The sequence below is a fragment of the Macrosteles quadrilineatus genome, unplaced genomic scaffold, assembly GCF_028750875.1.
Source record: "Macrosteles quadrilineatus isolate MER2022 unplaced genomic scaffold, UCM_ALF_1.0 Scaffold_9__3_contigs__length_116548681, whole genome shotgun sequence".
In the NCBI taxonomy this organism is placed as follows: Eukaryota; Metazoa; Arthropoda; class Insecta; order Hemiptera; family Cicadellidae; genus Macrosteles; species Macrosteles quadrilineatus.
The window spans coordinates 7,472,678-7,488,033 of record NW_026542602.1 but is presented as its reverse complement, the minus strand read 5'-3'; the positions used below and the strand labels follow the sequence as shown (position 1 = coordinate 7,488,033).

Below are 15,356 nucleotides of genomic sequence, written 5' to 3'. Positions count from 1 at the left end.
CTTCGATCCGGATAGGTTTCAATAACATATATTGTCCAATTTTGTTGGAAATTACGTCTTAAAATTACTATTTTCCTTTGAATTTTCCGAATCCATTGCTTTCTAGTAACACGAGTTGCTTCGGGGGGCTTGTATTTTCATCCCACTCGAAATAAGTGAGACATGTTTATGCACGGATATAGTTTGTGTATTTTGGCCGTCCAATCGTTTTGAGGCCCCGCCTTTTTCTTCCACCCCCACTTAACACCTCATTTCTCTTCACCCCCGCCCCCGCCCACCCCTTGCTAATCACCCTGCCTGACCATAATCTGACTTCTAATCTGTCAGAGTTAATCTGTGGGTTAGGCTGCATTTTTGTGCATTTTTGTGTTGGCGTATGAGTTGTCCGGAGTTTTGACAATTAAATTCAACGGTAAGTAAACACTCATTTTTATTATTTTATATTTTAATATACTGCTGATTTATTTATTTGTAATTTGCTCAATTATGAAACTTATAGAAGCATGGATCGTGAGTGAAAATTTGTAAAGATTCTACTAGGCTTATATTTAGCTTACTTTTATAAATATTTTTTTATTCTTTAGTTAGTGAAGAAATGAATGCTAGCTAAAACAAACGATAAAAATATACTTAGTGAATAGAGTTCGTGTCTACGTGTTAGGTTTTACTTTTAAATTATTCCTACAAATTATGGGCCACAAACATTATAAATGTCAAAAATTTACGAACGGATTTTAAAAGTTATTTCGTATATACAACTGGTATTATCTCATATTAGCTAGTGTGGCTAATCTTTTTCAGCTAAAGTATTTGTGTCATAAATGGTAGGCCTAAGCAAAAAGGTGTTTAGCTTCTGTACAAGCTTTTGCTAACTATTTACTGATAACTGAAATGTTTAGTTCTAACAATACATAATTTAGTAGACAATAATAAATCTATTAAGATAAAACTAAGATTTGGATTATGGATTTTTATGTTACTTAAACAAAAAGGCATTTAAAGAAGAACAAATTGAGGTACGGACAAAATAAATATACCAACATTTTATAAACACTTTAGAAGTATACAGGGTGTCCCCGAGTTTAATTTTGAAGTTATCATTACTGAACCATAAACAAAACTAAAATATCGTGTTCAAAATTTCTAAAACTCAAAATTAACCGATACAGAGGTAAATTTTTTACGAAACTACATATTTGTATTAGATAACGGCTTTTTGTATTTAATAGAAATTTGGTAGATAGACTATTAGCGCAAAGACCTGTTTTAAGTAATATATTTAAATGTCTTGTTTCAAATGGTTCAACAAATTTCAAATGTAAATAACATAAAAACTACCGATAATTTATTTAGAAGATTTAATAAAAATTTTAACAATACTAAGAAATTTGGTTTTTAAATAAGAGAGAAATATTTATTTCAGATAGTGTTTACAACAATATTTGCGCTCATTGGATAGCCAACAATTAAAACAGCTGACTGTTTTAGCTAAAAATGTTTAATGTTACCTGATGTGAGCGCAAATACGTTTGTAAATACTATTTTTTAAATTAGTTTTCTCCCTTATTTATTAACTGATTTTCTTGAATTCAGTATCGATAGAATTGTAATGGAATTGTCTAAATAAAACATAATTCAGTAGTTTTGTTTACTAGTACTAGAGCATGTTAATGTTGAAATTATAATACATAAGTATATCTCAAAAACTATAATGTTAACAATGGATTTTTAAGGTTATTTCGTATATAAAAAGGGTGTTATGATATGGTAGTTATGGGCTATGAGCCACCTTTAAAATCTTAAAGCTAAAGGTGTTATAACTTCAAAGAACAGAGTGTAAATTGCCCTTGTGTGAAATCCGTCTTGTATTTTAAAATTTAATATTTTCAACCATTTAATTCAAATCGAATCAACGTTTTAAAAAGAAATTGGTGTTGAACAGGTTACTGTTTCGGCCTCATTAGCTTTATATGATTAGTATATATATACAGGGTGGTGCAAAAAAAGGAAACCCAAAAAAATTATTAATAGTTTACTAAAACAAAGCTTGCAATTACTTAACTAAACAAAAACACGTGTCATTCTTTGTTAGCAACAACATATTCCATTCGGCCCATGATCAGAGCACTGCTGGGCGGAAATTTCTCTGAACATAGCCCTTAGCGTTTAGGTTTCCTTTTTTTGCACCATCAAGTACTAAAGTTCCAACTTGATTTTTTACCAACAAAATCAGATCTATCTCGGATATATTTAAATTCAGACTCGACTGCAATTTTTCGACTAAATCGAAACTGGAAAAACCATTCATCCATAAGTCAACACTATGACCTCCACCAGGGATGCCTCGGCGGCGGCCTCGGCGCCTCTCCCTGAGTGAGGACGAGTGTGACGACGACGACGGCAGAGAGCGCCCTCAGCAGCGGAACGCCGCCAACGCCCGGGAGAGAGCGCGCATGAGAGTGCTGAGCAGAGCCTTCTGTCGGCTGAAGACCACACTGCCCTGGGTGCCTCCGGACACCAAGCTGAGCAAACTGGACACCCTGAGGCTGGCCACCTCCTACATCGCGCACCTCCGAGCCGTCCTGTGCCTTGAGGACGAGGATGACGAGGTCAAGAACACTGTACATCCACTCAACCTGGTGAGTATCAAGTGTTTCGATTTTACTGGCTTCCATGGTTGTATATTTGTGGTCTTCGGGTGTGCCATTAGCTGTTTGGGATATTAATTACGAGCTGTGTCTAAGGAATGTCGGCCTTAGTCACTAACAAGACTACAAGATCGCGCCACTCATCCTACACTCATCTCCATTCATACTTGGCTTAAATACCTACTTTGTATGGTCGCCATTGCATAGAACAGTATTAACAGAAGACATAGTCAAAATTGGCGAAAGTCTATATTCCAAAGTTTCAGTTTTGATCTATGGTGTCATCATCAGGGTTTGATTTCAGCCCAGATATCACTTTTGCTGCGTCAGGGCAGGGCTAGATATATAGGTACATATATCTAGTATATGTATATCTCTAGCCCTGGCGTCAGGGGCTAAATTCATGCCATTATGAATAATTGGTTAATTAATTGTCATCGGTTTTGACACGGTCAAATCCCATAGGCCTACAAATTTTCAACCGTCACATTACAGAAAAAATATACAGAACGACATAAAACTAATATGATTCCGAAACACGAAAATAGTTTTCTGAGTGCGAAAATAATTTCAACCAAGCAAAGTGGCATAATATCGTTACAATATGAAATATATTTCACGCTCAAGGCGTTAATGAAAACTTTTAAACATAGTGTATGATCTCTGCATACAAAATACATTCAGTATTCACTCGAGGTGTAATTCAATTTCACTATACCTCATATATACCTCATATTTAAAAAATATACATTTACCGGCTAATAAAATATAAAAATGAATACAGTAATGAATACGTTAGACGACCACCTTCAACTGAGACCTTTTAATTACTAGTTTTGCCTAACTATAGTGAGAAATTCTTAAAACACCTTTTAAGCACTGCGGTAGCGGCTCGCACCACAGAAAACGAGTTGGAATTCTCTGTAACCAGCCAGTACCAGATTGTGTATAAAACCCTAGGGTTAAATATTTTAAGGTGAAAATTAATTTTGATAGGAGTGAGATGATCCACTTAGTTTTGTTTCAAAGACGAACTTTTCTTTATCCAAGACTATTTATACTTTTAGCCAACGATAAAGGACTGCTGGGTACAGATTCCAAACTATCAAGCTATAAAATACTTTTCTGACATTTTCAAACCCATTCTTAGCCATTCTTCCGACATTAAAGTTCCCACCTCAATGTTAAGAGTTGTCTAACCAGTATTTGTTTAGGTTTGCGCGGCCGGATCCGACACCCACAGTGTGAAGACTCATTTGGGGATGTTCTCATGTTTTTGCGTCAGGGTAGTTTTTGTTACTCTCGGGTCTATTTGACCTCTGTAGCACGTGTAAGCGCTATTACATCTATTATTGGCGTATTTGTCACGGGTTTTAATTCTAGTTATTTATTAGGGGGTCTAGTTTTGGTGAGTGATTAAAAACCTCTAACCAAATGTTGGGATTTATAGTGAAAATTGTTAACTTAAGTCATAAGACCTTTCCCATTGTACCACTGGTTTTTCTGGATGTAATTTCATGCCTACAAATATTGTTTGGGTTAAGTTAGAACCGAGGCACAAACTAAAAATGTAAAGGTCAATTAGTCATATTCTGTATGCAGTATATAAAATTTACACGTGCAGTAGTATCTTAGTCACAAGACAGCAACGTACTTTTTTTGTACTTTGTAAACTGAAAATGAACGCCAAAACAGGGTTAGTATCTCAAGTCTAAGATAAAGAATTATCTAATCAAGATTTCCGTCAATAATCAACCCACCATAACGAAATAAGAAATATTTTCAATCTGCTATAAATTCCTCTTCATAAGACAATAAGAACAATCAAAAGGTCACCGGTTCGATCCTGAAAAAAGTGTGCAGCTTTTTGATGGTTCGTTACTGGACCCAGCTGTCCTGATCTTTAGGGGTTTCCAATAAATTAATAGTCATTACTAATGAAACAGCTGGTCTTCAGCTCCACTTCTGGAGATCACACTTCATCCTTCACTAGTATTTAGGTTAATACGTACATGTGGTTTTCCCATCTCAAATGAATATGAATATTTACAAAGAGAGCGACTATTTCTGTATGAACTGAATATAAATACCAATGTAGGATTGTTTAAATAATTATCCGATCAATATCCGTCAAGATTTTAACGACCGTGACGGTAAAAATAAAATTCTTTTCAACCCACGATAAAATTCCTCTTCGACGACACAATACATGAAAGCCTGATATCATCCACCTGGTACAGCCGGCACGGCGCCAGCGATGTAAACAAATAACAAGTAAACTATCCAAGATGGCGGCGCTCTTAACTCTAACCGCGCCAAACGTGTGCAGCTGGTTTTATTTTACAAACTTCTCTAAGTACTCGGAACCCGAAGCTTCAAGGGTGTCTGATACAAACAAAATGATGTAAACAAGACCCAGTTTATAGTTTGGAGGGTTACGGTGATTTATTGTTGTCAGATTTGTGGGAGTGAAGTCTTTTGGTCTTTAATTTCTCACAGTGTTAGGGTTTGCATATTTTTCTGTCTGTGAAAGAGTTCGTCTGCCAGAAAAAAGTTCGTTTATGTCCCACCTCCACATCCTAGGACGCTAGGTTCTAGCCCAGAACAGTTTTACTAATTACTTCAGGTTAGTCCTAACGCGGCATTATCACATAGATAAAATCCGTTGGCAATTGGCGGGATTTGAACCCAGGACCTCGGGCTCTGAAGCCCCGCACTCTACCACTAGATCAGCTCGCTCCCCAAAAATAGTAGGAACTAATTTCAAAAGATATTAAGGTAGCTAGGTCGGGGCGCCCGTATTGCGCCAGTGGGTCCAGGTAGCAGGCCTGCACTGCGCCAGCACTTAAATCTACCACCCAAAATCAGACCTGTACTGCGCCAGAGCGGCTTTTTCTTTGTAATAATAGTTCTGAGAGAAACTGTCCTATTAATGAGTCTGAGAGTTCATTCAGTGTTAGATAAACACTCTGTGGCTTATCCTACTAATATTATATAACTAAAATATTATATATCCTAATATATTATATATATATATATATATATCTAAATATATAAAACAAAGTCGTTTTAGTTCAACAGTTTGTGACTCGAGACAGGCTGGGTCGATTTTAGCGAATTTCCCTATAGGGAAGTAGCTATTACCGTAGGTGGCACGGTAAGACCTAGACCCGGGACCGATTTACTTTTTCATTTTGATGTCCCCAGAGGCCAAAAACACCATTCGTTCAAATTTTTATATATGTATATATATATATATAGACATATATATATATATATATATATATATATATACGTCCGTGAACGCGATAACTTGAGTAATTTTTGTCCGATTTTGATGAAATTTGGTTTAAAGGTGTAAAGCGGGATAAACTTGAATGAGTTCGCGAACCAGCACGATCGGACCATGGGAACGGGGCTTTACGGGGGGTTTTATGGGGTAAAAATTGGTTTTTCTCACTTTTGACCCTCAAAACACAAAATTTCCCGATTTCTCTTTAGACCTTTTTCAAGAGCTTAAAAAAACAAATAATTTAGTATATAAAAGTATTTTTGTTCGATTATTAGTAACGGAGAAAATTAAAAAAATTGTAAATTTAAAATTCCCATGTTATTCTTATGGAGAATATTGTCAAATGTTGTAGTTTGCTTGTTTATGGATATATTTTGATCAAACTTGGCAAATTTATTTATTTTGTACTAAGCTATCAATATTTTACTCAAAAACACACTTTATTAGTTTCCTTGTAGCAGCAAACCTAGGTACTCGTTAAACCTAATGTTATTAAAATATATTTAACTGAAAATCAATTCAGACAAATGGAAATTCGCTTAGTCGGCAGGTTTGCTGCGGCGGGGGTATTAATGATTTCTGATTTGTTGGATTCGAGCTTGATTCGAGGTTGATTTTTCAGAGCTAGATAAGAAATTTTAGGTTTGGGATTTGAGGTTTGTTAACACATTCATTTAGTTTCCTCAATGCTGTTAGGCAACTTAGATTTCTTTTGAAACCCGAAAAGTTCCACCTAATTTATGCTAGGCCATGATGGTCGTCTCTCTATTACATAGCAAAATCCCATTGGTTATTGGAAGGATTTGAACCTGGGACCTTGTGGACTAAAGCCCCACGCTTTGCCACCATATCATCCCTCACCTAAATATATTCAGAGCGAATTAAACAAATCAGTAGGGAAATAATTTTTTCCGTTAATTCCGTGACATATCTAAGCGTTTAAACTCTTCAATAAATAGCTTAATTTTATCCAGCTTTTTGGTCTGATGGATCAGATTTTACGAAAATTTACTAGCAACTGGCCTAATACTCAACTAGTCTTACTCAACTTCAAAATTTAAAAAAAATGTAAAATTTGACTAATGCCACAACAAACCTTAAGAGGATTTAAACCGCTTTCCCTTCTACGCATTCTTTTAATTTAAAAAATGCCACTGGCGTAAACCAGACACAATTGACCGAAAGTCTACTTATAATAATTACATGAGTAAATTAGATGTTAAATGCAGGCAAGATAGGAGAACCCTCATATACACTCCGTAGACTCTTGAGCACTAGGTCCTCACCAGTAAAGAATATTTTACTTTTTCTATATTTGTTCACAAATGTGCAGTAATAATGGTACCGCGTAGGTGTGTGTATGTTTTGCCTCTCAATTTATTCCAAATTCACCTCCTTATTTCACCATATATTTACATAAAATAGGCTTAAACGTCGTGACGACAATGTCTTTAGTTTTAAACACATCTTCTGATTAAATCAAGAAGATTTTGTAATACACTTATTGTATTACAAAATAATAAATGGAAATACGTACGTTGCTGGTTTTCAATTGTCAATTAGAAAACAAATGTGAAGTTTTCATTGGAATAATTACTTTTTATTTACCGAAACGAATACAACATATTCATAAAGCACAGTACAAATTATATTGTCTCTTGAGTTTTCTATACTATGGTGATGACATTTACAAGAAGTTATAGTTCCAACATGTTTTCCTGAATTGGCTAGGTTAAAAAGTAATGTAGTTAAAAATTGCACAAATCAAATTATGGACAGCACTCTCAGGCTGATATTAGTTGTCGATTTGATTCAATTTATTTTGATAATGCGAATTTTATTCCAAGAGTATGCTATTTGTTTTGTGCTCGACTAAAACAATACCTCGATACTATATTGAAACGCATATATTTCATTTTTCGAATACAAATTAAGGTTCAACTTGAATTTTTCATAAGGTTCTAGGATTTTCAAAGCTCTTGAAAGAAGCTTTCTCTAGACGCTATACACACCATGTATAGTTTGGCAAACCTCTCATTTCATTCCCAACAATCCGTTGTATGTAGGCTACACTGTACAGGTCCAATTGTCGACCCACCTAGCGACTGTGATGGCTCAAGAAATCTTTCTTCTCTGGTTCATTTAGGGGTTTCCGTTGAAATTGAGGATCATTCAATGGAACTGCAATGTTTGATTACACAGTAAGAAGTTACCAGTACCCAAGTAGTTATCTACTGTTTAATCTTCTAAATTAACACAGTTTTCACTGGGGACATACTTTATGTAGGATATTATAATTTCAATGCTACTGCGCTTTGAAATATTAGAATTAAACTTATATGGATTTACAGAACCTGTCAGTAGATCTAATTGTAAAATTTGTGATTGTTTGCCTGTTCTGTTTGTTCATGAAATGCCAATCGTACCACCACTATTAAACATTTTGTTGCATTTGTCGTGTTAAATATTTGTTGTAAAGTTTAAATTAACCATAGAAAAGCAACTCAAGTGTTATTTACATGCTTAACTGGAAGGCGTTTGAAAATAGCATTATTAAAATACGAAACACAATTGTTACAATTTTAACTGCTGAAATGCAGGTCTAATGTAAACTAAATATAAATGCTATAAATATATAAAACATCAAGACTATTATGGTATAGTCCAATGGTCTATTGGCTGTGATAACATTCAACATTGCATTTTTAGGCTACGAATGAATGGTTATGGAAGGAGGTAAAATGTGACTTCTGAAAGTTGTGTGAATGTTAATTCATTTAACACAATAATTATATCAGTATTATCTGTAATAAAATTGAGGATTGAAGTTAATGTAACTCACCTAAGGTTCAGTTCAGAAATGTGTTGCTCTCAAATTTACATCATTAGTCAAGTTTTCAACACTTCCATCGATGCTGCAGTTTTGGTGTGAATATTCTTAGCAACTCTCAACATACGTACACAAACATGAAATAATAAAAGTGTATTAGGGTTTACTCAAATTGAGAAAATGTTTCATTTCATATTTCTATAAATATATATATCTTCGTTTCTGTCAGTTTTAAGCTAATGCATATTAATTGTATCCTTATTGACCACATCTTCTTTAGATCTTTAGATGGTAATTTGTAAAGGTAGCTGATTCCTTAACTGGCCGCCAGAGATATACCACCCCAATGCCATCTGGTGGTAAACCCCTTGGAACTATTGCAGGCCCAATGTAAACAAAGCAATATTTTGCATTGCGAGAGTTCTGTTTTATACAGGTTATTCAATTTAATCAAACTTCTGCTATCTTTTATATAAACTTTAAAAGCTACTTAACTTTTTACTATTATATTTATTAAACTCATAGGAAGTTTTTTTTACTAAAATACATAAAGTGTAAATAATTGCATTTGCCTCTCGCAGGGATGTAAGTGAATTAATACATCCATATGAGAGTAATTATTTTTGTTTTATGTGTCCTAGTCCATCTATTTGGTGTGTATCCCAATCTTTGCCAAGCTGTGACTCGACTCGCCCGGGTCGAGGAGCGGCTTAAAAATAATAATGATAATTTAGAGAAAATAACATAATATACCGTACGTGTATACTGTCTCCTCCAGTCTCTAGTCCAATCCCACTCCTGCGTTAAATCTGAGACAAATAATCTTTTATTTTAATTTCTGACGTTTATTTTAGCATTTAAATTTAGTAATCTTTTTCAACAATATTTCCTTTAGAAGTCACAGTTTACATTTATAAAGCATAATTTCCCCAACTCGTAACATAATACAACTGAAGGTAAAATATGAAAGATTCGGAAGTAAACATATCACACACATTAGTCGACCTCTTATGTCTCTAAGAGATATCCTTTGACAATAACTTAGAACAAACATCAATTATTTTTATAATGCAAACGTTTAACTGGAAATTTTCTCTCAATAAAAAAATAGATAATATTTAACATGAAATCTGATGACAATACGACGTGGTAAAGTAATCCAAATTTCAAAATCCAGAGAGATTTGAGTTTACAATTTGGATAACAAAATATTTGATTTAATTTAATCAACATATTCATAATGGAGGGACTTAAGTATCCAATATCTAGGAATAACTTATCGTCTAATATATCTATCCTTGTTTTGTTTTCTTGATACTGTAGATGTTTGGATCTAGTGTAGGGTGATGCCCAACACATAGTATTACGACCTTATTGATATTACTAATCAAATAAATAGATTACGTTATTATTACGCATCAAATTTACCAAATTTATTTCTTTGTCGTCCAACTTCAAAGTCTCAAAATAATGTATTGCTTCCTAACGTTTTACTTCCTTCTGTAAATTGTTGTGTGCTAAGTTTGTATTGAAAACTACAAAACTGAATACATTTCGAGCGATTTGTATTGCTTTAGATTTAGTCCTATTAACATTAATTGAACAATTACATTCTATTTATATGTAGGCTATTGCTCTTATATCAACACACCATAGACGTGTACTTACTGAACCAAATAGTACAACGTAGCCGTGTATATCCACACATTTGACGTGACGTGACAATCTCTTACCACAGATGAACATTGCGAGGTCAGATCCCATGTCTTCCGGGTTGAACAATCTTCTTAGGAGATGACAGATCCACTTGTTTATACAAAGAAGTTACTTATATAGGCATATTTTTGTTAAACTATGTTTCCTTGAAATTACTGCGTGCATTGATTGAATTAATATAAATGCAGTTTTCAATATCCATGGTAACGAAAATAAATCGGTTGTATGAAAAACTATGGCAAAAGCGGAAATAGTTATTTGTGTAACTAGTGGTGAAAGTGGCACTTTGCTGCACACGAGAGCAATGTTTACGCAACAGCCGCAGGCGAGTGCTGAATGATCTCGAGTGCAGCAAAGGCCTTTTTCACTCGTGTTACACATTATATTTTTCCTACAGTCACTATAAAGTATATAAATAATTAGTCTTTCAAACACTATACATCAGGTTTTTAGGTTCAGCTGGCGACACAAATGGTGCCCTGGTGCCCTAGAGAAAGTAGTACCTGCGGTCCGTATCACTCCGCTATTTTTCCTCGGCAAGAAATGTACTCCGCGTTTTGAGAATATAGTTCCGTATGTTTTTCTAATTTGAAGTGGTTTCCTCGCCTAAAAAAAGCTTTAAAGGTATTTTCTTGTTTATTAAGGTCGTAGGAATGTTTTAAAAACGTTTAAAAGAAAAGTCCAGAAAGTTCAGAAATACCGAAACTATAAACAGGAAATGACAGGTTAAATCGTAGTTATAATAGTCAATCAGCTGCTCATAGTATTTTTATCTTTAAGTGTTGCCAACCTATTTCCAAGCGTACACGGATTACGTGAATAATAAAACCACGCTGTTTTGTGTTGTTTCGTTGGAATCCTGATGTGCGGCAAAGTATAAACCGTACGGCAAAGTATAAACCGTACGGCAAAGTATAAATATGCAGCAATTAGCAGCTTTCTGTACTATAAACAGTACAAGGAAGCCAACTTTGTCGGGTGACTGTAGGAAAACAAAGATACAACAATGATTCGAGGACACATTTAAGTTGATGAGTTAGTAATTCAGTATTTTTTGCAACCGTATTAATAGAAAACCTGTCAAAATTTCAATTGTGATATAATGACACGTTTTCCATGGTAAAATAATTAATTTAGCGTTCAACTAAAGCAAATTAGTTACCACCCGATACTTTATTAACTGCTCTAAGTGACAGATCTTATAGACTGTATAATTATAAGTAGGTTCGGTTTGGTTTGGTTGGATTAGGATAGGTTACGTTAGGTTAGTTTAGGTTAGGATAAGATATGTAAGGATGAGTTTTGTTTTCTTGGCGTAACTCATTAAAAAGTTAATTGGTGATGTCCATACTTTTGCCCAGCCCTGTATATGTGAATAAACATAAATATATAATTGAGGTATATTACTAAATAAATATTCAAAAACATACAACGGGTCTCATTTCATTCTGATTAAACATGATAAAATGGGAAGCACATGCGTGCGTAACATCCGTGACAATTTTCTGTGATCACAGAAACGACCGAGATTATTACTTGCTATCACGGAAACGCCTAAAAATGGAGAATAGTCGTAAGAAAAGTACCGATGGAAAAGTACCTGCTTCTGTGTAGTATGGTGTAAAGGCCATTTCACAGTAGTGTAGCAAAAAAGTAATGTTTTTGTTTAGGCCTAAATGGGTGCAAAATTGATAGCAACACACTTCAAGAAACAAAGTAGGTCCAAGGTACCGGCTCTTAATTGATTAATTTTTGTTTCTACAAACTGTTGTCGAAGAAGCGTGGCTTTCTTTCTTGTACTTTTTTTCATTTTCCAAAGCACCGTTGATTGCTAATCATGTGTCTAATTGTGATTCCTCAATGGCACTGAGAAACGCAAAAATATTCGGATGCGGTGAAGAGCAAGATTTGTTAAATTAGCAACAAGGGGTTTGGACTAGGTCAAATAACGAAAGCTGTGATGTTTTGTTCACCAGAAGGCGCCCCCTCGCCTACCTGGACTAGTGCTGGCGCAGTAAGGGCGTTTGCTAAAGAGGGATTATTTAGACCTGGCGCAGTCCTGGTCTACCCAGCTAGGTATATTCCTAATCTATGATGTCAAGATATCGAAAGGTGGTCGGGTTTGGTGGGCCTACGTCAACATCCTTGCAATAGCTCATCTTCAAAATCAACTCTACAATAATTGTAGTATGGCAGGCAACAATCACTTATGTCTAATCTCCTGAATAATTGTTTTCCAGACTTGGCCGTTCAGTTTCCAACAGCCTGGAACTCCAAGTAATCCTCCCCTTCGGCCACCCTGGGAGCTGTCGCCTCCGCCCTCACGGCCCACCAGAGGGGAGGAGCCCCTGGACTACCCCGTCACATACCCTCAAGGATATTCCGACCCCCTTGCACAGATGGGGTAGACATGTTGTTTGTGTATATACGGAATGTGCAATACTTAGTTTCATTGTTACCGGTACTGTGTAAAGTAAAAGAAGAGATACAATTATTTTTCTTTCAGGTTTAAAGTCTGTAAATAAGACAAAACCCGGTAATTTTCATTTTTTTAATTCCTGAACAGGCTAAACTTACACCCTACAACTTAATCGTAGGAATGGGATGTATAATAGTCTACCAAAGGTTTAACTGGAAACAGTGTTCAATGCATAGAAAACGCGAGAACAATCTAAATTAAAATACAGAGTGTTTTTAACATCCCAAATAGTTTCCTAGAGACACTTTTTAACTAAAAAATGTTCATATGGTATAATTGTTTTCATTACTTCATTGCCTATCAGCTGAAATGCATCGTTAAAGTTATCTGTAAGGTTGGTGTTATTGATAATTTATCATGTAAATAAGTGATACTAATGTTGTTTCACATGCTCATACAGACTCCCAATAACACTTAATGGATAACAATGCAACAATGCATATCAGCTGATTAGTAATGACATAAAGACAGTGATACCAAAATGTGAGCATGTTTTGTCGTTACAAGCTCACATTTTGGTATCACTGTCTTTATGTCATTGCCAATCAGCTGATATGCATTGTTGCATTGTTCGAGAATCTTATGGTACTTGTAATTTGTGTTATGTGTTAAACACTCTGTAGTAAATGTATTAGAAACGCGGATACTGTAAATAATTTCGTTCAATTTGTAAATCTTTTGGGTGCTTCCGGTTTAAAAATCTAAGGCATGTTTCAATGAATGTTTCATGCCTGGCTACGTTTAAGCAAGTCGGTGTTGCCTAAATTCATTTAGTTTAATTTTAGGGTCAATTCGACAGTGTCCTTTCTTTCTATTTGTGATATCAGAGGACAAATAACAGTTTATTTTACTTTTTCAATAGTCTCAACATTTATCAAATACGTAATTAATAGTACAAATCATCGCAAGTTAAAGTATATCGAACAAAACCCACAGCTTAAAATTGTCTTCAGCTAATCCACAATGTAAATAAATTTACCAGGAAGTATGTGTAATCTATGGTAATATGTTTAGGCTGTTCTTTATGACGAATTGAGCTAGAATTTCAAGATGCTTTGATTAGTAATGTCACACGCTGTTCCTTGATCAATCTTTTGTTATTATAACCATCAATGGGAGAATTGAGTAGTATGAAATATGAGTTAAAGACTGCCTTCGTATTTAGCCACTAACTTGTACAAATTATTTATATTTTATGCTAGTAGTATGAGTAAGCTATATACTGTCTTTATAATTATAACATTAAAAAGTGTAGCAATTCTGTGAACGAGAACGATATTAACAATGTAAAATAGTATATACTGTATGTTGTTAATTTAGTTATGTTTACCTACGACCGTTTTTTAAAGTAACAGTTTCAGTTCAGTTCTTACAATTGAAAAGTATCTCATAACAGTATAGTTTTACTCATAACAACACGGGTAACGGATCAATGAGGTTCAAGGATTGAGAGAGAAGAAGTAAAGTTGTAATGATTCAAATAATCAGCTGTTCAGGCCAGTTTAATTGTTTAATTGTTGAGTGGTGTGGTGCAATTAATTATAATAGTGTTTGGTACAGTTTCGTTGCATGTTGCATCACTGTCAGTGGCAATGAGTGATAAAGGAAAACATAACCTTTCGTAGAAGTTATGAGTAGTGATTTGTAGTAATTTAATCACTGTCGTAGGTGATTTCCGTAAACTACTATTTCCATACTAGTTTTCTGGTAAAATGTTATTCAGCTTAATTAATAGTCTATCACCAATTTTGTTGTACAGAAAGTATAAAAAGATGTACTTGATTTAATATATTTATCTATAAAATATTACCATAGGTATCCTTAGATTTCTTTATTTTTCCCTTTGATTTTAAATCTTATTAACATTATATTTCTTTCAATGTTAAAAAATAATCGAATTGTGAAATTTTAAAGACACATTAAATAATCTTTACCATTAAAGGTGTCATTAGGAACTTAAACATATGGCCGCCATTTTTAATTTGATATTCAATTTGCAAAAACTAATTTATTTTATTGATCAATATAAAATCAAAATACCAATGTGTATTTTGGATTTAAAATTGCTTTAAATTTGAATCGGTGTATAATAAGTTTTATTTATTTATTTTGTGTGTTTTTACACCGATGGCATTTTTTACATTATAAAAGGGAAAGTTGATTGAACTACTAGTTTTTATGGAATTTGACTTTGCAAGTTCGCAAATGCCGCCATTTTGGAGTTTATATCGGACAATGTTGATTTTTTTAAAGATAGAACTTCTATACATACAGAGTTTCACAAAGATCTGTTAAAAAATTTAAATAGGTACCCAAATATTTATCAAAAATATATATTAGATAAGTATATAACAATGAGTTTTTTGGAAAATATCATACTCGGTTTTATCA

At 34.2% G+C, this 15,356-nt stretch overlaps 1 protein-coding gene across 1 annotated transcript; it reads left to right on the top strand.

Moving 5' to 3' along the window:
- Positions 1-307: 307 nt before the first annotated feature.
- Positions 308-13,436, top strand: LOC129003856 (transcription factor 21-like). The gene is made up of 3 exons (XM_054432182.1): positions 308-412; positions 2,338-2,639; positions 12,727-13,436. The coding sequence occupies exons 2-3, from the start codon at positions 2,340-2,342 to the stop codon at positions 12,892-12,894; spliced, it is 468 nt and encodes a 155-aa protein (XP_054288157.1). The 5' UTR covers positions 308-412; positions 2,338-2,339; the 3' UTR covers positions 12,895-13,436.
- Positions 13,437-15,356: the final 1,920 nt, after the last annotated feature.